This window comes from Microcebus murinus, chromosome 2 (assembly GCF_040939455.1).
Source record: "Microcebus murinus isolate Inina chromosome 2, M.murinus_Inina_mat1.0, whole genome shotgun sequence".
In the NCBI taxonomy this organism is placed as follows: Eukaryota; Metazoa; Chordata; class Mammalia; order Primates; family Cheirogaleidae; genus Microcebus; species Microcebus murinus.
Genome location: NC_134105.1, coordinates 96,500,571 through 96,526,112, shown reverse-complemented (window position 1 = coordinate 96,526,112; position 25,542 = coordinate 96,500,571). Strand labels below are relative to the sequence as shown.

Below are 25,542 nucleotides of genomic sequence, written 5' to 3'. Positions count from 1 at the left end.
AGAGGTAAAATTATGTCTTTGGGGGTGGTCATCTCAGTGGGAGCCTGTACTATAAGGGTCATGAAGCCAAAGAGTTGCAAGAGTCTTTGCATTAAGTCTCATTGTCGAGAAGCAGCCATGGGAGGTGCATCCGCCCACATGCCTGGAGAGCCCAGTGTACTCAGCTAGAGGGAGTATGGCAATGCCAGGCCCTGCACATTAAAGGGGGAGCCAAAGAAGTGGAAGGAAAGAGGACTCTGCAAGTCTCTAAGCCTACAGCTGATGTGAAAGCCTTGTCTCTGTTAGGGATGGCTGCCAAGATTTTACAACAAAGCCCAAGTTAGCTTGGGAAATTTTATGTGATTTCTAGGGGCTTCCTCCAAAGCAAACACATACATAAAAAGGAGAGGATTAAAATTATCATCTGTCTGGGGAGTGAGGGGTTCTATGAACTTGTCTTAAAAGTGCCATGGAGTAAGAGACTCTGGATTCTCCTCTATCGATGCCCTTCATCCTGCCTTTGACCTTGGGTTTTACTCTTACAGCTACATTGCATTTATGACAACTGCAAGGCGGACTGTCCCATGTGACATTTCCAGATGGCGCAGTGCCCTAGAAGCCACTTTTGTTGGCACCAGGTGGAGTGGCCTTTCATTGGCCCAGGGAATTGGTGCAGCCTTTTAGAAGGGGATATTTTTCTCTATGGCGGCCATCACTGGAGGCCTGAGCAAGGACACTCTAATTCCATAACTCAGGGACCGTAAGAAAGGAGCCAGCGGCAGGCCCTGTATCATGGGGAGGTTGGTTCATGCGGATAAGTAGTTTTAATGGATTGCCCTTCAATGAAGAAACAATTGGACCTGCAGGATGAGGTGTAGGAGGAAATCTGAGTCTGAGCTCATTCTCGGAGTATGTCCCGCCAGCAGTGCCGTGTGCTGGGAATGTGGCTGGCCGCAGTCCTTCTTGGTGCCCAGTGTCCCTTTACGTAATGTTTCAGGGGATGGAGATCTAAAAATGGAGTCATTCACTGCATTACGGGAATGGATATATTTGCTTGCTGAAAGAGGATGTTTGATGAGGTTAATACTTAACCCGAGGAAAGGAATTACCCTCTAATGGCTGTGGGGGAAATATTTGGGAGTAGGGAATTTTCCTGTGACACCCCCTCCCCCGCAAGCAGCAGCTGGCCCAAGGCCGTGTTTATAGAGTAAAGAACAATCTCTCTTGGGCAGAAACAGGAGCCGCCTGTTACAGGCCAACCTCCTCCTCACAACACCCAGTGGAAAAAGGAGTATGAGATGAGGAATCAAAGTGCTTCACATTAACAGAAGGAAAAGAAGGGACATGGAAAAGCCAGAAATTAACTTCAGGGCCAGTTCACCTTTGTTGAAATCTAAAACAACTTTTCCTTGGGAGTGGAAAGAGAAAGGGTATAGGATGGATCTCAGTTAAAATCCATTAGCAGGGCCGGGCGCTGTGGCTCACGCCTGTAATCCTAGCTCTTGGGAGGCCGAGGCAGGCGGATTGCTCAAGGTCAGGAGTTCAAAACCAGCCTGAGCAAGAGCGAGACCCCGTCTCTACTATAAATAGAAATTAATTGGCCAACTGATATATATATAAAAAAAAAAAATTAGCCGGGCATGGTGGCGCATGCCTGTAGTCCCAGCTACCCGGGAGGCTGAGGCAGAAGGATCACTCGAGCCCAGGAGTTTGAGGTTGCTGTGAGCTAGGCTGACGCCACGGCACTCACTCTAGCCTGGGCAACAAAAGCGAGACTCTGTCTCAAAAAAAAAAAAAAAAAAATCCATTAGCAGAGTTCTCTGTTGTAACCAATTAACTCTAATCTGCCTATACCTTTATCTATTAAGCTAAACATAGAGAATTACTATATTTATAGGTCAAAATGGCAAAATACTAGCAATTTCATACAGTTTAACCTCATATATTTATTTCTAGCCACTGAAATCAAATCATAAGTACAATTAATAGTAACAATTATTTCATATAGTAGTTCAATTTGTCCATTTTTACCTCTAAGTTGATGGTGTCAGCACAGTGTTTCCCATTTTGTTGATGGTAAAACTGAATATGGTGAGGTACTAGCTTTCAGAATTTGTAAATCCAGCCAATGACAGCATCTGGGGAATGATTTAACTCCCTTCTGTTGGGCACAGCTTGCCAATCTGTAGAGACCGTGCCATGGTCCATCTCTGACTTCCCATCACTCCTGAAGTCTCACGCAGCAAGCTTAGAGCCAATGAGCCAACCACTTGACTTTTTTCAACCAGCATGACATCCCAAGTACCTTCCTCACTTTCAATTTCTGTATTTTCATTTCGTCTCCCTAGAGCCATTGGCTGTATTTTTCCAGTCAATCTCATCCTGCTCTTTCCTGGCAATCCTACCAGCCCCTGTGGATTTTGCATACCCTTTTGTTATCCCTGGCATGGGCGGCTTTTGCTCTTTTGCAGATCTATGGAAGCAATCGGTGTTGGACTCCCTCTCAGGCGCTGTTGCATCTCCAGTTCGAGGTGGCTGGCCCTGTGCTGGATTCTGGCAGCAACAGGCAGCTGGACTCCTGTTCATCCAGGCGATAGCTGTTTATCATGTCCCCTGGCTTGTGCTCTTTTAGCCAGTACTTAACATTTTTTTTCCTGCTTTGTTATTTGCTCTCCCTCTCCTGTCATGAACCTTTTCCACCATTGTCCTCTTGGCCATGTAGCTTTGCCAGGGAAAGTTGGCAATTGTTTTGTTATCTATGGCTCTTGCCCAGGAATGGTGTCATCGAACAGAGCAATGTCTTTTTAATGGCTAACATATTGAAGGCTCTAATATCTGCGAGATAATGAGGCCTTCAGGGACTCGAAGGACACATTTTTGGTTCTTTGAGGAGAGAATGAAAAATGGAATTAGGTACCATACAGCTTCCTCCACATTTAATCCAGAGCCAAAGGGCTAACAAAGCTTTGAATTCCAGTAAGGTAAAAATGCATTCTCCTATTGTAGGTCACAACCTGAGCAGAACAGTTGGATTTCTTTTGCTTAAGTTAAACCAATGGTTTTCAAACTTTTTTTTGTCTTTTCCTCTTGTTTTGGAATATTTTGTCTTTAATCAATCTGCATTTATTAAGTAACAGGAGGAAGTATTATCATTACCTCTATGTTATACTTAGGGAGACTTAGGCAGGAAGGGGTTATATAACTTGGCCAAGGTTGCATTAATAAGCAGCGGGGTTGCAATATGAGCCCAGGTAATCTAGATCCAGAGCTTGTGCTAATCTATCCCTTGTGTGATTTTAGTATCACCAAATTAAAGTTAGATCATTCCAGTCAAATGCAAAGGAACACAATATTTTAGTTCACCTACTTTGTGTTGTCATAGGTTTTTATTATATTTTTGAGGCTGTGAAAACTCCTTATGGACTGCCATTACTACTAATTCATACTCCAAGGGAGGGCAGGATTCCCAAGTTGAGAACCACTGGGTGAGGAACAATTTTAACTCAGCTCCCAGCATCTCTCCGTTGGCACCTGCTCTTCCAAGCCATTGTAAGGCACTTCGATTATAGCTACTTCATCATGTGGATATGCTTATGATACCATTCAAAACCAAGTTTTGGATGATGGTTTGGTGTTTAGTCAACTTGCAGACCTTTGTCTGGAGGTCTTTTAGACTATCCCCAGACATCAAATGTCCTGAGTAATCTTGATAATTTTACCTGAGTAATTTGATTTCAGGTCCAGTAAAGAGAAGGGAGTGTGGAAAATTTGACATTATCACAGTGAAGCAAGGACAGTCTAAGAATGTTGAGCTGTGGTAATTAGATCTGAATGAACAGAATATTCTGTTTTTTTTTTTTTCAGCTAATGGAACAAAAAGGGAAATGAATGGAGATCAGAGGCACAGCACTGCCTATGAGATAAAATCTAAGCACCTAACATGAAGTAAATGTCCCTGGTGTCTACCCTCCCCATCTTGTCCCCGAACTCCAGTCACCCTGAACTATTTTTAGTCACTAAAACATGCCTTCTCTTCCATTCCTCCAAGTCTTTGCACATACCTTTAACTCTACTTAGAAAACCCCCTTCTGCCTCTTGTCTGCATGGAAAACTGCTGAGTACCCTTTAATATTAAGCTTAAACAACTGGCATTTTGTGGAATCTTCCTTGAGTTTTCCAGGCGTATTAAGTACTTCTTGTTCAATGCTCCATGGCATCTTGGCATATATATGTCCTGTGTAGTATTTATTGCATAGCTCAGTAACTAGTCATTTATATCTTGTTCTCTTTCTTGTTAAACACTCCTAAAGGGTAAAGACCCTGTGTCTTTTTTGCCTTTATATCTCCAGAACTTAGCACATATTTTTCTTTTCCTGGCTGCATAACTCCTTTATGACTTTAAGACTCCTAACTCAATAGTCTTCCCTTAGCTCTTGATTGTCTTCTACTTAGAGATGACCAGTGGCCCAATCAACTCATAGCATATGTTCACTTAGTTACCATTATCACCAGCAAATAGTATGGGGAAGACTCAAAATTAGGAAAGACAGAACTAAAGGGAGAACAAACAGAACAAACAAACAAACAATCTAACTCCCTATCTCAAGACAAGTGAAAAGCAGGAATATACATTGGTGTGCTACCTCACAGGGTCATGAATGTTTTTATATTTGTTGTGATTATCAAATATTTGCTGAACTTCAAAGGAATGATCCTACTGTCTTTTTTTTTTTTTTTTTTTGGAATGAGAAGGTTGGAAGGATATTTCTTTACAGTCTGGCTATTTTTCTAAATCAGTTGATCTCAAGGCACCATCAATTTGCAAAAGAACTCTTTGGCTTGCTTCCTTTTTTTCCTCTCCCCCCTCCTCTTCAGCATATTCTGTTGGTTTGGCCAATGAGCAGACTGAAAGGTCTAAAAAGAAGAGGTCTGGAAGCCAGGGAGGTGATTATAGCCAAATCACTGAACAAAGGAGGTTTGGATGTGGGCTTTGTTGTCACTGGAGCTAATAGGGAAAAGTAAGTAAGAGAGGGACACTTGCCAATTTGACCATTTCTGATTGGAAACCTCAGAGATGACATCAGCAGTGTGCAGCAGACCCCGAGAGGCCCACCATGTGGAACACGTTAGTGGCATGTGGTTACCTAAGGCTGCTTTTTTCATCTTTTAGACAATGAATTCATTTTTAAAAACCTGGAGATAACATTTTACAAAACTAGGGTAAAATGGTGATGCATAAGTAAACAATGTGTACCACAGGATAAACTTTGAATAGCCATCCAAGTGGCTAAGGATGTTAATGGGTAGTTGGCAAAAGCTCTTGTAAGGGAAGATGAGGTGTAGAAATGACTATCCTCTGCTAGGGGACTCAGACTCTGCTGAAGGTCAGAAATTCCATGACAGGAACAAAAGAAACCAAAGGAAAACTGAAATCTCTCTGAGACTGAAGTCAATAAAGGAACAATCACAATCAGCTATAGAAACAATTCCCAAATCTCTGATACTGAGGATTTCTTCTGTCTTCAGAGACTTTGTTTTATACTATGTTGTTTTCCTAAGTTTTAAGCTTAGAAAATAAATGCTGGTTAAACAGTTTATGAAATAATGACCAATAATAAAACATTCATTCCTCTACTTATTAATTCAGTGCATATCAATTGAGATCTTAACATGTAACCAGCACTATGCTAGGCAAGGGGGCATAGAAAACATGATATCCAAAGCTCTTGAGGTTCATACATGCTACTTGTGGAGAGAGACGAATTATCTAATTTTTCTGTGGCACTACACCAAATCCTGATATATAGAACGAGTACTTCTAACAGTTAGAGCTATCCAATGAAGCTTAATAGGGTTTGAGTACAAATAAAAGATCAGGCATATGGTAGACAAATAGGATTAATTTTTCTAAAAAGAGATACATGCTGAATACATAAATAGATTCAGTAATATAAATTTATAATGTCTATATTATCCTGCAGGATAATATATATTATAGGATAATTTATATCCTACATAAGATAAATCTGTGGGAGATGGATCCACAGTGGATTAGTAAGGTGTGGTTAGGCATGTGTGGCCTTAGCTATTAGTTTATGGGAGTCACAACCCCTCCCTTGAGTTCCACCACCAAAATGATCCTTGTCGTGACAGACCCCCAGACAGACCCCCAGTTCATATGTGTCATGTTGTACTTTATGTTCTTAAGCTAAAGAAGGTCTCTTGGATGGGAATGTGGCAGATGGACTACTTGTGGGAAGTGTCTAGCACTCTCACTGTTTACCTGTTGATAATGGAACCAGAGGGTGAAAGCTATGTCAGAGATTTCAGCCTCATGTCAGAAACACAGCTATCAAAAAGCTGAAATTTTCCTGGCAAAGTATACCCACAGAGGCTGGATAGCCATCCAGCATGGTATCATAAGAGGTAGAGAAGATGATATCCAAGATCCTTTCCAAAATATAAATCTATGATTCTATAATTCAGTCTTTTCATTGGATTTTAGATTTGGATAGGTGGCGCAATGCTCATTATGCTATATAGGGTTGGATGCTTAAATAAAATGATAATATCTTTGCCACAGCCTTTTTGCCTGTTATAAAAATGAAACTGCAATGTTTTGAATGTGTCCATCAAAGTTCATGTGTTGCAAATTTAACCCCCAATGCAATCGTGTTGAGGGATGGGACCTTTAAGAGGTGATTAGGTCATGAAGGGATCACCCTCATGAATGGATTCATGCCATTACTTCAAGAATTGACTAATTATCATGGGAATGGGTGAGTTCAGCCACCTTCCCTCTTGCTCTTGTCCTCTCTTGCCTGTTTGCCTTCCACCATGGACTGATGCAGCACAAAGGCCCTGGCTGGGTTCCAGTGCCATGTTCATGGACTTTCCAGCCTCCAGAACTGTGGGCCAAATAAACTTTTATCATTTATAAATTGCCTAGTCGTGGAATTCTGTTATAGCAGCACAAAATGGACCAAGAATATAAGGTTGATTTTCTATTTATTCAATAAATAAACTACTGGTAGTGTATTAGTGTATTATTGCAACTTTATAGACTTCTAGCACCTTATTATGAACAAAGAAGGTAATATTCTTTGTCCTTGAGCTAATAGTTTGTCCTCATCATTGGTGCATGTTCCTGGGAAGAATGGGACAGGAGGTGGAACAACAAAGACCTTGCCATTTGCAGTGAGCCTGCTGTGCCATTCAAAGGAATCCTAAGATGTTCTGGTGGATGGCCAACATTCCAAAACAAAGCAGTAAGACCTAAGCCTGGCTTATCTATTTCTTCTATCCACCAAGGCTCAGCATGGCTTTATCTGCCTATCCCCTTATTATTCTGAACTCCCTAATTGCCTGGGCTCTTTCTCTCCACAAATAGTTTCATGTACTGTATTCAGCATTAATACAGAGTGACTATGTGGAGATGTTTTCTATTCCTACTTCTAACAGATTAACAGCTAATAAACACCATGCACTACTCTCTTCTCCGAACCTCTTCTTAAAATACAGAGTTTGGATTGCCAACATTGGCGTATTTAAAGCCTCCCAGATTCCAGGGAAGACTTTAGAAAGTTAACTGTGTGAGTAAGGCCTGTTCAGAGAGGAAATTTTCCAACACAAAGAGTCAGTCAGTGTATCAGCAGCTCATCTAAGAAGAACCTCAAGGGATCCTAGAGTCATTGGTAAGAAAAGGATATTTGTTCCCACTTCAAATAAAACTTTTCAGTGTGTTCCTGGTGTGTAAGGCTGAAGAGAACTCTGGAAATGTATTACCCAAGGAGAAGGACAAGCAGCATATATTTCATCTCAAAAGGGAAGGTTTGTCTGTTTGGGGAAGGAACACCATGTCACTGTTCAGTGGCTTTGCAATGAAAAGACTGAAGCCATCTGCTCTTTCCCACTCTCCTTCTCCATAATCCCTGCGCTTCCACTCCCTCAATTTAGAAGTAGAATAGTTAGTTTTAAAGAAAAGTCAATAATCAGAAGTTGTGTTTAAAGCTTTAAACAAAGTTCTAACCAATACTTTGTTTTGAGGACACGGAGTATCAGCAAGAATGTGTCTGCATAACATGAGTAAGTGTGTGGGAATGATACGTATCAACATCTCATATATATGGCACAGACGTAATTAACTAAAGAGTAATGTAGACAGTGTGCACACAGTCCAGTTTATGGAATTCCCAATTCCAGTGAACCAGAAGTTTTAAAAGAATGTACTTGTAAAATATCAGATATTTCCTGAAGTCTGACAGCTTGTGACTTTCAAAGACCAACTTGAGTATTGGGTTACAAAAACACAGATAAATATTTGGAGAAATGCACTGGTCCTTTGGCCTGAGGTATAATTTTGAAGACCAAGCCCTTTCTGTGCCTTCAGGTAGGTGTTTCTTATTGCAACAGAAACCCGAGTGTATTTGATCGCTTACCTCTCCTTTTATTTCTGTTGTCCTTCTCATTTCTGTTGACTTAAGCAGCCTTTAAAGCCACAGCAGTTTGACAGTTTCATGGACTCTTCACATACCCGAGGTGTGGAGTTGACTGTGGGACAGGCTGCGTCAGCACACCGTGGTAATGGTTATGACATTGTCCTGGGCTACAGAAACAGTCAGTGCTGCTCTCTGCTCAGTTGTACTCATGAGAGTAGTGGCCCTGACCTTTAACGTATAACATGCTTTTTTCATGCAGACTGAACCTTCTTTGAAGAAACGTCACAGTGAAATTCCATCATGGTTGTAGATTTGCTTGCAGGCATTCTGAATCGGGTTAATTTGTTCTTCCTCCCGCAATCCAGCATCATCTGTGCCGTGTGCTTTTCCAGACTAAGTCATTCTGATGGTGATGTGATATCTCTCAGTGCCTGTGTTTATGCCACTTGTTAGACAAACCACCTCTGGATCTTTAAAAAGTCAGTGCATTTCTTAGGATTATTTATAGCGTCCCTTGCTGGTTTTTCTTCCTCCAGAACGGGACTTGAAGCCATCATGGAGACGTATGCATTCTGGAGACCTCCTGTGCGCACACTTACCTTTGAGGATTTCACCACCATGCAAAAGCAGCAAGGTAAAGCCCCGGATGAGGCCTCCACTTGGTGATAGGACTGAGGAGGGAGTGGGAACTGAACTGAATATAGCTCATCTGACCCCTGGCCAAGATATGGGTGATACCAATTCTCCTGGAATGTAGAGAACTTGGTAGCTCCATAAATAACCAAAGCATCACCACTTGAGCAAACAAGCTGGCTCCAGAGGCAGCTTTTCACCTGGCACTCAAAATTCCCTCTCCCTTCCTAAAAACATGGTTATATGTTTACGGTTATGATGGTGATGAAATTATTATTATTATTACTAAGCACTGACATAGGCCTTGCTATTTGAAGAGAGCTTCATACATTCCTCATGGCAGCCTCATTAGTCTTTGTAGTGGGCAAAATCTTAGCTCTGGACAATGGGAATACATGTGACATCAGGTCTCACCGTGAGGAGTGGGCTGCTGTGAGCTCATCTGAACCTTGCAAATTGTGTTCTCTTCCTTTTGCTTATCTGAAACAACACCCCTCTCAGGTGGATGGGCCAAGTGACTTTTCACCGTGATGTTTTGTACTTTTTACCCAATTTCTAATCTCCTTTCCCTGGTAACTCAGGTTGGGAAAGCTGTGGCCATGTGTACAGACAGTTTGCAGGCTGATTTCAACTCCTTTTCTCAGGCTAATCTGTGGCCTCCCCAGGCACAGCACCCATCCACATGGGTCCCTGGATGAAAGCTTCCCAAAGAGTCAGATACTTAATGAGTCTCTTTCAAACTGCCCCTGCCTAAGGGTGGCAGTGATCAGCATTTACAGACTGAGCTCATGTTGTTCCACCAAATGGATGCCATGAATAGAAGCTCAATTTTTGAATTTGTGGTTCTGCCATTTGAAAGGCTATTTTAGGACTTGATAATATATTATATTACATCCCCTTCTCAGGTGAACATCTAGCACTTTGTATACTGAATTGGGTTTGTGACCCAAATTGCTGAAATATGGCAGGCTTTAAGATGAATGTACTGATTAAAAGCATAGACTCTGGAGTCAGACAACTTGGGTAAGGCTATTATCACTGTTCCTTTTTAGCTATGTGACCTTGGTCAAGTCCTTCAACTTTTCTGACACCCAATTTTCATCTTCTGCCTTATATGGGAGAATATAATAGAATTTTTGTGAGGGTTAAATGAGATAATGCATTTAAAATCCTAGTAAGCACTTAATACTCCTAGTTATTGTTGTCTTTGTCATCATCATCTTCATCTTCAACTCCCTTATGTCCCTGTACGTGGATGCTTAAGAGAAAGATGTATTAGGGACAGAAAGTATTGCCTTTCTGATGATTAATTATTCAAAACATGATTAGACTATTGCTCCTCCCAGGGATCTGGTGAGGTAAGTGATCCAGAATTTCCATCTCTTTACTATATTGTTCCCTATAAAGCTGTGATTAGAAGCAGAGTCAATAATTATTCAGGGTGTTAATACAGATTTCAGGCCCTCATGGCCCTTAAGAGGCAGAGGTTTTGTGGGAGTCAGGAAAACCTGCACTCTCACATTTGATGGTCACTGACTCTCTAAACCTTGGGCAATTTACTTTCGCTCTGAGTGCCAGTATTCTCACCTACAAAAGAGGGATAATTTTTTGTGAAGCAAGTTATGGAAACATGCTTTATAACCAAAAAAGTATCATTCAAAAACATTTACTTGATTCGAATGAGTTCTGAGGTGCTGCTTTGCTTATCTGCTTTTGCTTTACTCATCGGCTTTCCAAGCTCTAGCTGAGCAGGAGGCTGGTATGAGGAGGTTGGCAGGGATATTGCCAGTTCCTGAGAGCAAGCGCAGATATCAACTATTGTGTTTACTGCTGTGTCCTCAAGATCTACCACAGGGCCTGGCACCCAGTAAGTGCCTAATGAATGGTGAGTGAGATCGCTTGCTGGCCTTGTGGCTCAGGTAGGCAGGATTACTGTTGTCTTGGAGCACAACCACTTAGTTTGTGTGTGGATATAGATACAGAGTGATCATTGGGGATAGCTACCTGCATTGTAATACACGTAGGGCCATTGGGCAGGGACAGGGGACCTGCATGAGTTGCTTAGGTATTCAGCACAGTAGGTTTCAGGGTACTTCTACTACAAAAATCAATATTATCAATATGAAGGCTTATTAGTGACACTCTGAAAATAATGGTTTAGAGAAACCAAACTTTCAAAACACTTCAGTGACCCCATATTTTATTGGAAAGGAGGAAGAGGTTGAATTATTGGATACATATGGTGGTGGGATGGGGCTAGAAGAAAGCCAAAACTCTATTAAATAGTTTAATTGGAATATATTTTGAAGTATACACTGAACTTGATCCAGATTCTCATTATTAAAAAATATGTGGCTCAGTTTCTTGATGCTAACAGAGGACATAAAAGCAACAACACCCATTCTTCTCTCTTCCTTTAAAAACTGCCCAGTAACTCTGGACAGCATCACTCATAAAATGAAGGAAAGAGACACATCCATCTGTGCTGAGCTGCTTTGTGGCTTAGAAGGAATAGAGAGCGATGCACTTTTAGTGGAAACTTCAGTGGCAGACTGATTTTGCAGTAAATTCCCTATTAATGAGGGGAGTATTGGCACTGAACCTAAGATCCAAATCATGACCGACTCACTCAGTTGTCCATATTACTTCATTGCTTCAAACACATGAATATCTGTCCTGTCAAAGAGCAGGCCTAAGACAGTTTTGTGTTGTTACTGATGAAGATCGGCTCAACTTTTCTGCTTAGATGAGGTTAATGATGCCTTTTTGATTCTGCTCTTGCTGTCATTTTTATTTCTCTTTCATTAAGACTCATCTGATGATAGAATTTCAAAGGAAGAACTTACATATTCGCCATAGTTTTGTAAAAACTCAAATCCTACTATTTAAAAAAATATTGACTCGAGTGTTCTAAATAGTTGTTTTCTCTTTTGTAGAAGAATACATGGGATTCATTATCCTCTGTCTTTGACACAAAAAAGAAACTGAGGCATGAAGCCATCTGGTATCATCTCTGCAGTTAAGTGGTGGCAGAACTGACTTGAGAAAGTCATGCAGATCTCCTTTATGACAAGACAGTTCCTTTCCACAAGACCATGTTATCTCTCTTCATTGTTACTTACTAGAGCTTTAATTTTCCTCAAAGAATTTAATCTACTCTTCCTATTGATGGTTTATTGCTCAACAACTTGAGCATTAACTCTAAATAGGTCCATATTTCATTTTTTTATGAAGTCAAATGTATGGTCTTAGCTTCAGATGTCTTTATTTAGAATCAGCTAGGATGTTTATATGTTTGGAGAGTCTGGAGGGCCTGGAGATAAAAATGGAAGCAAAGGAAAGCCTTCTGCTAGGAAACTGCTAGAGATGGAGGAAATGAACTAACCAAATAGGTTATGATTGGAGAAGGTGATCGAGGCAATACAGACACAGAAGGAAAAAGGAGCAAGAGCCTAGATCAGTGATAGTCAAGTGCAATGCAGTTCTGTTGTTCCAATGGATACCCTTGATCCAAATTTGTGCCTACATTTCCTCATATATAACAGAGCTATAGGTATGGCCCAAACTGAGAGAGTTTTATGAGCAGTGACTTCAAGTGATTTGATACCTGTTGTGCTAAAAGGAACCATTCTGGACCAGGGATGCTAGAGGTGGCACTACATCTCCATTTGTGGAAACGAGGGGACCTGCCATTGACAGAAGCCCTTCCTTCTCTTCAAGTGCTAGCAGACATACTACAGATTTCAATATCACTGGGGTTTCAGTGTCTGTGAGGCAGTAACAGAGTTAGGATCATGAGGGCCTCTGTTGATGATTGGATCTTCACCAGTTTGACCTGTATTCGTTAAAGGTTGGTAAGTGAGAAGGATCAGATACCAAGCAAGTCATACTGGTAAAATATTGGGAAAGAAGGACAATTCAATGGACATCAGCTTTTGAACTGTGGGGCCACTGTAATGATCAAAACAGCCAATTTACACAGATCTATCGCCAAGATGAGGACTAATACCCATCTGTACAACTTGTAATTGAATATTCACGTAGAAATTTTTAAAGCACCTTTTTTTTTAGCTACAAAAGGACAAGACTTCAATTCTGCAGCATGGCACACACTAATAAGAATGAGGAGCTCCTGATGGGGCAGAAAGCATCTCAATCAGCCCATTAAAACAAAGAGTAATTGATTACATATTCTGTTTTGTTCCCAAAGTTCCTTATGCTCAGTGTGTTTAAAGCTGAATACATTACCCACTTCCCAGGCCTGGCACCCTCTTCTTAGAGAAGGACACTCTGGATATTCCCCTCGCCACCCCCATATCCAAGCATTGCCAAGTTCTTTATCTGTCCACATCTCTAATCTCCAATCACCCCCACTCTGAGCTGACACCTCTCACTTGAATGACAATGATGTCCTCTGTGGTCTCTACTTTTCCCTCCAAGCTATTCTCCAAATAGCAGAGTCATATTTTTAAAACATGCATCTTTTCACATCAATACCGTACCCCCAACTTGCTTAAGACCCTTGAGTGGCCACAATTTACTTTCACGTATGAAAGACACATTCCTTAACATAGCCCCCTAGACCTTGCATGTTCTGGCTTTTGCTGCCTTACTTCTAAAATGGAAACAGTAACAATAAGAATTAAATAAAATAATATACGTAAAGTGCTTAGAAAGCACCTAGGACAGAGTACTCAATAACTGTTCCCTGTGATTATCCTTAGTATTGCTGTTACTACTACTCTAGCTTCAACCTACACCACCTTCCCTCTTCCCTGTGGCTCTACTGTCACTCATATTACTTCCATTTTTCAAATATGCTGAGCTCCTTCCAGCAACATGTTTCTTTGCCTGAAAGGCTCTTTTCCACTCACTTGTCTTCTTAGTTAGTTCTGTCTATCTTTGAGATCTCAGCTTAAATATCACTTCCCTGGGGAAATTTTCTCTGCCATGGAGAGCAGGCTAAGTCTCCTTAGGGTGTGCTCTTGTTTATTTGTATCATTCTTTCATTAACATCTCTCATCCACATTTTTCTCACCATTTTTTCCTTCATGATTAAATCTCTGGGTAGAACCACTCCCTGGTTGAGTAAATATTTGGAACTCAAACAGAGGTTGAATGAGTGAATCAACTCTGCTAGGTTCTGTATCTAGGGACTGGTGTCCATGTGTTCTGCAAAAGTTCACCAAATTGTGACAGCCTTAGGCTAAAATTTGAAGGACAGGGAAATTGGAAAATAAAATAAAATAAATAAAGAACAGTGAAGAAAGTGCCCCCAAATTTTTAAGTAAAAATAACAGAATAGCAAGGAAGGGTGAATTACTTAGGGTTTCAGGTGATCATGTATTAGTATACATGCTATGGGGAGTAAATAAAATGACCTTGAAGTTTTAACACTAGGAAGTACATAAGTGTCACTTATTCACCCTTCTAGTCAATTAATATTAGTGTTTCTTTTGCTTTCATAGGTAATGTTAAATCTTGTTGAGGCAGAAATAATGACAAAAATAGAAAATTAAAGCAATGTGCTTTGTTCAAAAGAAATAAATCCAGTAGGAGGAAGAACATGGCTATTGCTGTCAGGGAAATCTAAAAACTCTGCTTAATTCTGGGCTTCCCAGTGTTATTCTCACAAGATCATTCCATTGTTTCTCTGCCTTTATTTATATATCTTTCCTTATGTGTTATGTACCTGCATTTCACAAACCTATTAGAGAATAGCCACTCTGATGTCCTTAGATGTTCCTCTTTTATCTTCTTACCATTTGTGAGGTTGAAGTTGGTTTTGAAATTACCATCCCGTTTATATTTTCTATTGCTGTATTTGTGCATTTCTTTCCCCTGAACTTTTAGAAATTTTTTTTTAAAAAGCCCAGCACCTATTGTTTTTCTATTCTCTACATTATATTCCTTATTTGTCATGAAGGCTAATATGAAAAATCACCTTTTGAAAAGTCACCAGCGTTTCATTTTGTTGTTTAGCCTGTTCTCATTGACCAGAATGAGGTCAGACTAGCAGCTCTTCCTAATCACTTAACCATTTAAGAAATTATCAGTTTTTGAAAGTAAGGTTAGTGTCTTATCAGATTTTCTTTTACAGATCCAGGTATCTATCCAGATAGCTGAACGCCCTGGTTACTACTTGTAGGTGATCTATCATATTTTAGGAAGGCATCATCTGTAGCCTCCATCTGAAAAAGTGGCCCACACTTTCATTTCAGTCTCATTTCCATTCTTTCTCCTCCAGCTTTATCCTAATATCCTCAGCCCTTCAGATTTGCATGAAGGGATTCTACTGGAATTACCTGTAGAATTAGAGAGAGAGCTGTATCAATTAGGATTCTTAGTGTTGTAAGTAAAATAAAACCCAAATGGCAAAATAAGAAAGAACTCATTGGTTCATGAAACTGAAAAGATTCATGTAGCTGATTTTAGGCAAAGCCTGATCCGGGAGCCCAAGAAAGATCACCAGGTCTGGCTCCATCTCTCAACATTGTTCTCCTCTTTGCTGACTGCATTCTCAGCCTCCCCATGGCAGTAACATGCTGCCAGCACCCCCGGCTCTACATCTTTTAAGTTTAAATATGATGGGAAAGGATATATACCTTTCTCCTAAGATTTCTAGCAACATCTCACTGAATCTCCTTGACTCTAATTGAGTCACCCCTGAACTAATTACAGCGGTGGGGGGAATATGATGCTTTGATTGTCTAGACCTGGGTCATGCACCTTCCCTGGAGGTGGGGGTGAAGGGGTGAGAATGGGTGAGGGGTGTTTCCCAGTGGGAAAACTGGGTATTGTTGCCAGAGGCAGATTCATTCTTAAATGACCATAACAACAGATATACCCTGCAGCAAGCAAGTTAGTAAGACAAGTAGCAGAAAAAACATAAGTTAATGGAAAGTGAAGAAGTTGGAGCTGTCCACCTACGGAATGTGGTAGGTGTAAAGTGGGACCATCTAAGAAGCAAATAGACTCAGAACACAGAGGACCAATGTGAAAACTGAGAACTGGGTGAAAATATTAAAAGTATTTTAAAGGGAAGGAGTTTGGATGTATCATATATTTAAATTTTATGGAGAAGGATGCATTAGGAATCCTTCTAAGATAGAAACCACACAATTCCCATTAGCACTATAATGTTCGCATTTGCATTATGAGAAGGGTACTCCTCTCAACTAAGGAATTATTTAGTTGACCTGAAGGTTACTGTGCTCATTAAATTTTATGGCCTCTGGGTTTATTCCCTGGGATCAGTCCAGAGGGTGTTGATATTTTACCTCTTACCTGTTTGAAAGCATCAAAGAAGGCTTCTTAAGGATACCCAGTGAATCTGCACTCCTGAGGGACAGACACCATTGAGTTATAGGAGAGAAGAGTCTGGCTCGTGGAACCAAGTAATTACATGGAAATTTATTCTTTACTGGCCCAGATGGGGTATTGTCTTACTGTTTTTCAAAATTTTTTTGGCGGGGGTGGGGGTGGGGCGGAAGAAAGGCATAACAAAATAAATCCAAAAGGAAACTGTATGTGAAAGCCCCCATATTACAATCTGGAAGTGATGAATTTAAAGATGCAGAAGTCAGCAGGTTTGGTATTCAGGATTTTCACGGTCACATTTAACTTGTCTTCATGGTACACAAGTAAATTCTAGGTTATTGTCGTTGTATGGGATCACTGCTAAACATGTATTCTTTTTGGTTGTTTTGGCTGTTAGCCCTGAATATTGGAGCAAGTTAATGTCATATGTGAATTTTAATGTGTATGTCCTCGCTTTGGTCTGTGGGTAAAATAGCACACAGGGAGTGGGGACTGGGGGAGATTGGTCCTAGAACTCCTGACAGTTTTAGCCCACTCAGGGCATTACATATTAATCTCCTCTCAGAAGGGAATTAAGACCCTTAACAAAAGTGGGAAAGCTACCAATCTACCCATCTGTATTGTCAGTTTTGAGGAGGGATGGAGCCATGGGGCGGCCCACTCTCATCCTGGGCTGGTGGTGGAGGAGGGATAGATAATTCAGGGAGGAACCAAAGTTGGTTTAGCCTTTGGGAATATGGCTGGGGTGGGCCCACAGCTGCCACTCGGTGCAATGCTCAGTCACTCACGGCCACTGAGGCTCCTCTATCCTGTAGCAATGGGCACGTGGCTGTTGTGATGTCATGCTCATCACTGTGTGGAGAGACCAAGATGCTCAGCACATGGATGGAGGTCAACACCTGAGATCCATCTGCATTAGAACCCAAATGCCCCAAGATCCTTTCTCTTCCCTTCACTCCTTTTCTCAGAGAAGAGAATATTTAATGCCTATGTGTCAAGTACTGTTATGAGCACTTTGTAATATCTCATCTATTTCTCAAAATATCCCTACAAAGTAGATATTAGCAATACTATCTATATGATCAAGGAACCTGAAGCTTGGGGAGGCTAACTGGCTCAGGTACCATAATCAGTAAGACAGCTGGGATTGGAACCAGGTTTGTCTGACTCTACAGTGCACTCTCATCTATTAAAAAAAATTTATTTCAGGACTCTTAGAGCATTCAGGACCTGGCAGGTACAGATGGGAGGAAGGTGAAGGGGAGAGGGGCTTACTTTGCTTTGAGAGGCAGCTCTGACCCTTCTATGGCAGGGAGGCCTGGCCTCCCACTCTGCCCTAGTTTTTCTGTGATGAGAGTCTCTAGTCCGCCAAATGTTGAAATGCACAGGGAGGGTGGCCTCTTTCTTTATGCTTATTTAGCACTTGGATGGCACTTCCAATCTTGTCTAAGAGTTGACAAGCTGTTAGATAATAAGAGAATAAAGACTTCTCAGTATCTCAGTGTGCTTCTTTGCAAAATGAATATCATAGTCTTTCTTCTTTCTCTATATGGACCTTAAAAATAGCTATTACCTCTATTGAGTACTATAAGTGCATAAGGGCATTTCTTCAAAGTGAATGGAAGCATTATGATCTTCTCTTGGACAGACCTGCCCTCCCCTTCAGACACTGGTTCATATGGAGGCTCCCACCCCCCTGAAGCTGAGCAGGCCACCAAGTCTCATTTCCAGTGAATGTCATTTAAAAGCCAAAGCAAGCTGACTACAAACTTTTTCACATGTGCCTCTCATCTGCTCAGCAGAAATCCCTGTAACTTGTTAATAGTTCCCTTCTTATTTATTTATTTATTTATTTTTTGTAGTGAAACCAATGGAGGCCTTAAATCAGTACCATTCGCTCAATCTTGGGCCATCAGAGAAAACCATTTAGAGTTGTAGAAAGTCATCTGCTTCATCTTGCACTTCCTGCTGCAGGGCTAGGGCCAGTGCCTGATGGAGCATACCTATAACAGGACAGTACAGCATGTTGAACAGGTGGTCTCCTCAGGGACCACATAAACACCAGATCAGGGGGAGCAAGGATGGATTTTCAAAGAGAGGAGACCAGATACATATCCTATAAAACACAAATCTCTTTACAGCTGGAGTCAAGTTTCTCCATTTGTGCCATAATGCTTATTTTAGTGAAGCTCATGGCATTTAAAACGGAAAAGGAGGAAAATTTGCAGAATGCCTCAAAGAGGAAGCACAGGCTTGTAGAAAATGAATCTGTGAGTTTTCTGCAAGGCACATTAGGCTTGGCCATTCAGCCATACAAAAACAAGAAGCATGAGATGTTCATCTTCCTCCTTTTAGAATCTTCCCCTTTCTAAATTTCTTCATTATATTAAAATGACTCCTTGGAGAGTACTTGTAGTTGACCTTTTACACCATATATTACTTTAATCCTTAGATACAGATTTAATTCTGAGAAGGACAGAAACTGAGTCCCGTTAGTTCAAGACCCTCATGTCATAGCTGACGAGATTGAAGAGGTGGCCTGTGTTGCTTGTGGTCATGAGCTGCACAGAGGTCAATGGACCTCGAATCGATCAGGCCCAGGGCTCTTCCCACCATGGCCAGCGGCTGGCTTCCTTCTCCCAGTGGTATTTACAATGTTGGCCTTATCTCAAGTTGTGGAATAAAAATCTTTTTACTTCTTTTAAGGGAATTTAAGTTGTGAACTAGAAATGAGCAAAGACAATTTCCTGAAATGCCTCTAAAATCAGCAGCTATTTATAGCCATCCAATTCTACCTTGAGAGTTCACTGGAGAAATTTTTTGATCATGGAAGAGATGATATTAGTTGAGCTTTGTAAAACTTAAACTCTGAAAAAACTACTAACAAGAACCGAATTTATACTTCTAAGGCTATTATAGTACAGTAGTATTTGTACTTGCACAATACTATTACCTATATCTGTGGAGGTAGGCTGAGGCTTTTATTGCCTGCTAAACATTAACTTTAGGTTCGTCTTTGAGGCATCTGTCTCTTAATTCACACATCTGGGACCACACCCCTTCCTAAGACACTGAGGATAGTTTCTTTGTATGCCAGTATCTCTGGAACCCTGCTGGTTCTCTTAACTTTTTCGTCACAGATAAAATCCTTATTCCTGCTCCTTTCCACTTAAAATACCCTTTACTGGTTTCTAGTGCTCAGCTTCTAAGAGTGCCAACATGAGTTGTGGGTGACCTAAAAGGCACCATGTACCTTGGGGGATCACAGGTCTCAGCAATTCTGGGCAAGTCCCAAGCTTGTTCTGAAGGAGAGAATTCCATCTGGGAGATTTCCTATGGAAGACAAAATGGAATGATTCCACTCATTCTGGAATCAAATAAAGGATCCAGCAGCCCTAGCACTCACCACTGTCTTTAACTTCCACTGGGTGAGAGAGGAAGTGAATGCTGCTTCCTGGCCTCAGGAAAGAGGAGGCTGGTTAAGGTCATTTTGGGTCTTCTTAAACATCTAAGAACACATTTAAAGTAGGTTGGATTGAATTGGCCCTCAACCTGTTGGTGTATCACCCACTTGTCTAGCTTTAACATTCACATGGCATAAGATCAACTCTTTCAAATACAGATCAGGGGGTCGATCCTCTAACTCAAAGTGTGGTCCCTGGACCATTGCCTGAGAACTTGTTAGAACTACCCTTCTTTAGACCTATAGAATCAAAGGCTGTGGGGATGGAGTCAGCAATCTATGGCTTAGCAAGCCCTCCAGCTGATTATGATGCACACTCAAGTTTAAGAATCATTACTCTGGGTACTTAAAAATGAGGAATTCAGGTTGTTTTATTGGTTCTCAACCCTGTCTACACATGTCAGCTTTTAAAACAATACTGACATGGAGGTTCCATGCCCAGAAACGCTTGTTCAGCTTGTCCTATGTGCAATCTTGGAACATAAGCACTTTTTAAAGCTGGCAGGTCCTCTCAGCTTGAGAACCATGGATCTAACTCAATTTCTCATCTCTAGGTGAAGAAACTGTAATGTGCCCAGGGTCATGGGTGATTAGTATAGCAGAGCTGTGAGTAGAACTCAGATCTCCTGACTCTCCGTCAGTTTAAGGCCTTTTGGGCTTCTTGTGCTCATAAATATCAAAACTCCAAAGACTCCACTTCATAGTCTTTGTTCCAGTCTATGAAACTGGGAAGGAACTTATAAAGGAAGAGCAGCAGAGGCTCTGGATCATTGGTTTCGTTTGGGGCCAGCCTTGCTTTACTCTGACCTAGTTCTTATAACTGTGCTCCAATGCCTCCCATATGACACAACTTTAATCTCACTCCGCACTGTCCCATCCCACTACCTGGGCCCCTCTGCCCTGCCCTCCCAGGCCTTAGTCCTGACCTGCTACCCTGCCTGAATACCTACTTCCTCTGAAATTGGGGTCCTCCTTTGATTTCCTACATTTTTAGCTGGAAGACTAATAATTGCAAAGTAGTCAACAGTCCCTGGTTAAAATACATATTTAGTGCATTTCCACTGAGAATAGGAAAAGTTGAGCTAGTGGATTTTAATGCTGATCACCAGAGGTCTTATTAGAAAGTGAATTTGATCATGAGAAATGGCAAAGTGAATATGGGAAGGTTTATTATTATTTTTAAACATAGGACTTACTAAAGCTCTAAGAGAGAAACAAACAAGAGTTGGTGTTAACTTTTTGTCATCCTCTTTGTCCTCCCTTTTAGAGTGTGTGTGTATGTGAGCCTGTGTGTGTGTGTGTGTGTGTGTGTGTGTGTGTGTGTGTGTGTGTGTGCACAGGTGGAATCACTTAGCATACATTGGCTGAGTTAAGAACAAATCATGGTTCTGCAAAAGTCAGCCCGTCTTGGACCTTTGAAGGCACCTCCTGTACGGCTTGCATTTGGCCTGGACTGACTCATCTTAAAAGGCCTCTGTTTCAATGGTTTCATGTTTTGTTTTTCAGGGGGCAGCACAGGCACTTCCCCAACCACCTCCAGCACTGGGACACCATCCCCTTCGGCTTCTTCTCATCTTTTATCTCCATCCTGTTCTCCTCCGACTTTTCATCTGGCCCCCAACACTTTCAACGTGGGCTGTCGAGAGAGCCAGCTGTGTAACCTAAACCTCTCTGATTACCCACCATGTGCCCGAAGCAACATGGCTGCCTTGCAGAGCTACCCAGGGCTGAGTGACAGTGGCTACAACAGGCTCCAGAGTGGCACCGCTTCAGCCACTCAGCCCTCCGAAACCTTCATGCCTCAGAGGACTCCATCCCTGATCTCAGGAATACCAACTCCTCCCTCGTTGCCTGGCAACAGCAAGATGGAAGCCTACGGTGGCCAGCTGGGGTCCTTCCCCACATCCCAGTTTCAGTATGTCATGCAGGCAGGCAATGCTGCTTCCAGCTCCTCATCACCACACATGTTCGGGGGTGGCCACATGCAGCAGAGTTCCTACAATGCCTTCTCCCTCCACAACCCCTACAACCTGTATGGATACAATTTCCCCACCTCCCCTAGGCTAGCTGCAAGCCCGGAAAAACTGAGCGCCTCTCAAAGCACTTTACTCTGTTCTTCTCCTTCCAATGGGGCCTTTGGGGAGAGGCAGTATCTGCCCTCGGGGATGGAGCACAGCATGCACATGATTAGCCCTTCGCCCAACAATCAGCAGGCAGCCAACACCTGCGATGGCCGGCAGTACGGGGCGGTCCCAGGCTCCTCCTCCCAGATGTCTGTACACATGGTTTAAAGGCCAGTCTGAACACCACGGAGTCTATGGCAGTCAAGGCCCCAGAGTCTCCGTGGGCAGATCCTTCTCTTTTGGAGCCCAGTGCCTTTGGAAAACAGGAACTGTGTATTTTTATTTTTTTTTCTGGAGAAGGAAAACACACATACCCAAGAACAACAGAGACACCTTTAAGCCACTGAAGCATACTTGTGGTAGAATCATCCATAACTCAGTGGCCATTCTTCTGCCTTCCCAAACCTTAGTTTTATAAAGCATTGTCTGCTCCAGAGTGGCCTTTGAAGAGACTGAATAATCACTTCATAATAACGTTAAGGGAGATGCAAGCGTGTAGCAGCCATGGAAATTTACACACATACACACACACATACACATACAGACCTACCTATGCATACATACATGAATATGTACACACATATATTCATACACAGACTTGTACGTGCACACACATACATGCACACTGACTCTGAACTGGGCGAACTCTGCGGAGGGAGGCCCGGCATGGGTGCTTTCACCAAGAATTTGTCTATGTACGATTCTAGATGGACTGGCCGGCAGTAGCTGCCAGCCTTTCTCCCCTGCAGCTTCCCCTGTTTCTGGAATGAACCATGTGGTCCTGGAACCCCTCCCCATCGATGAGGGTGGGAAGACATCTACTGCAACTGGACTTGGCCTCCGGAAGATTGCTTTTGAACTTTGGCTGTCTTTGCTCAGTATGCTGTCTTTGACCGTTCCCAGTGGTACCTGTGGAAAGAGGGAGTGAGAGCAGCTGAAGAGGAGAGGGAGAAAGAGAAAGAATATAGAGCGGGAGAGAGGTGGAGAGAGCAAGACTGAGAGAGAAAGTGTGAGCAATGATGAGAGTTTTAATTCACCAAGGAAATTTGTTTTTGGTTTTTTCCCCTTTGGCCCCCAACAGGTTATGGAAAGAATCATGGCGTTACTGAGGAGTAAGCCTCTCTGGGACACTGCATGGGCAGGGCACTGAGCAGGGAGGGTGAGGAATGCCTCTGGTCCCACAGCTCTGACATGTGCGATCCAGAAGAGAGGTGCAGCACGTGGGAAGTGCTGATTCCACCACATGCAGCCTGGCAGGGAAGGGAAATCGAAGGGTACGAAGAAGGAAGAGTTTTATAATCTTGGCAGATGATACCAAGAGCAAAGACAAATAGAGGCCTGGCCTAAACATGCCGGATCCAGACACCCCTGCCTGGAATGCCTGCCCATAGCTCCAAGGGCAGGAAAAATTCCCTCATGTTCCAGGAATTGCAGATGGGTCTTCTATACCCTTCCACCTGCCCTTAGAGCTCTATTTTTATCAAAATAGTTCATTGCATTTTGAAGTTTTGGGTTTTTTTTTCCCTTCATCTTTCCCTTTCCCTTCAAATCTTTTAATGATAAGAAAACAAGTGAAGCTTGGTGCAAGCTAAAATTTTTAAATGGTGTGGAAATGAAAATAATACCAAGTAAAATAATACAGATATTATTAAGATTTTTGGTTTTGAGGTGTTGTAGATAAATGTATTTATGTGCCTAGTGGGGAATCCAATATTATGAATATTAAAAAAAGGGGGCAATAAAAGGGTATGTAAAATATGTATGAAGAAAAGGTGTATAAAAATTTGCCCTTATGTGCGGAACTCTGTTTCTAAGTGCCAAGCACAGAAAGCCGCTAAATAAAATCTTTGCAATTGTTTTCTGCATGTTTGTTCATATAGAAGAATTAAATAATGACGTGTGCATTTGCATTATGCTTTACAATCAGTATAGAACTTTCATATACATTACTGTATGTGATCTTTATACAGACCCCATGAAGTAAACATTTTCATCCTCATTTTATAACTAGTAACTGTACTCCAGTTGAGCGAATTATACAGGATCATGCAGCCTGGCAGAAAGGAAACTAGGACTTGAAACCGCACTGTCTGACTCTGATGGTATGTTTGCTTTCGCATTAGCAGCAGAAACCTGTGTGAGTTGCTCTGTGCCACCAGACACTATGCCATGTATTTCACATGATTATCTCATCTTCCCACAATTCTCTTTAATGAAACAGTGAAAATTTATTATAAACTGGCATATTGATTACATACAAAGGGCTGTTTCGTAGAAGGATTATTCTTCTATAGGCTAAGATGCTCCAACCTTGGTCATTTTTCTTAGGGAAGGGCTGTCTTGTTCATCTTTGCATCCTCTGTGCCCAGGACAGTTCCTGGCCTATGATATTAATAGAACCTCAGTACGTATTATTATTGTTGGATTTGTCCATCAAAGCCATTTTTCCAGGATAATGCAAAATGGTTGTGCGGCTGAATTATTATTCTCTACAAGTTAAAGGTTACCTAAATTAACACAGCTTTATTGTTCTTCATATAGTATTCTGTGATAAATTAATATAAATCTAAATAGGAGCTAGTAACCATCCACTACGCATAACAGAGGGTAAAAAATACATGCCATAGTTTCTTTCTTGAAAGGGCTCGCTTTTCAGGTAACCGTACACATATGAGGCAAATGATATAAAAGACTGAAAATTCAGAGAAGATGCTTAGTATAAGAAGGTGTTGTTTGTTTTATTAAGGAAGTAGAACTTGAATTGAGCTTTGAAGGATACTTAGAATTTTAATAGAAATAAGAAACAATGGTTTTAAAACAAAATAACATTTTAAAAAATAACGAGTAAGTTTTTGAGGAAAAATGATAGCATCTAAACTCAAAACGAGCAATTTAATAAAGCTAGAGATATTCAGAACCTTCTTGCCTATAAATTAATAATCTCCTTCTATGGAGTATTTTTCATTAGTGGGAGTTTTGAGAGCTGAGATCCAAGAGCAGAGCTGTTTGGTTGATGCCAAATGTTTGATTCATTGCTTGCGACTTTGAGGGTTTCAGAGAAGCTCTGTTGTACCCATTTGCATTCAGTAAGCTAAAGAAGAGTTGTCTTCCCAAGGAAACCCAGCCACAAAGACAAATTTCACAAACAAGAGATTTTTGGCTTAAGATCATCAATTGGAGATTTGGTCTCCATGCCCACGACCAGCTTCATTCATGCATCCAGTTGAATTCAATAAATATTTATTGAATGCTCCGTGTCAAGCACTAATATAGGCACTGAAAACATAGCAATGAACAACCAGGCATGCTATTGCCTTCAAGGAGTTCATGGTCTGGTAGGAGACTGATATCGAATACATTAGTAAATAAATGAATAATATAGCTTCAGATGGCAGTAATTACTTTGTGGAAATTAAAAATAATAGGATAATAAAGAATGACTGGGGAATGAGGATGAAGGCTTATTCTTGGGCAGGATTTTCTAAAAGGGCTGCTGTAAGCAGGTAACATTTGAACTAGTGCAAATGGCAGACATTTTCTCAGAGCTTGCTTACTCTAACTCATGCTGAGGGCGGCCCATCATCAC

General features: G+C 41.5%; 1 protein-coding gene across 3 annotated transcripts in view; it reads left to right on the top strand.

Annotated features, from left to right (window-relative positions):
* The window catches only part of TBX15 (T-box transcription factor 15), a 105,505-nt gene extending 83,113 nt beyond the window's left edge, over window positions 1-22,392 (top strand). For all 3 annotated transcript variants that reach the window (XM_012761841.3, XM_076000019.1, XM_012761842.3), the window contains exons 7-8: window positions 8,954-9,051; window positions 21,340-22,392. In XM_012761841.3, coding sequence (XP_012617295.1) covers window positions 8,954-9,051; window positions 21,340-22,124 — 883 coding nt within the window. In that variant the 3' untranslated portion in view covers window positions 22,125-22,392. The remainder of the gene's footprint in view (window positions 1-8,953; window positions 9,052-21,339) is intronic.
* Window positions 22,393-25,542: the final 3,150 nt, after the last annotated feature.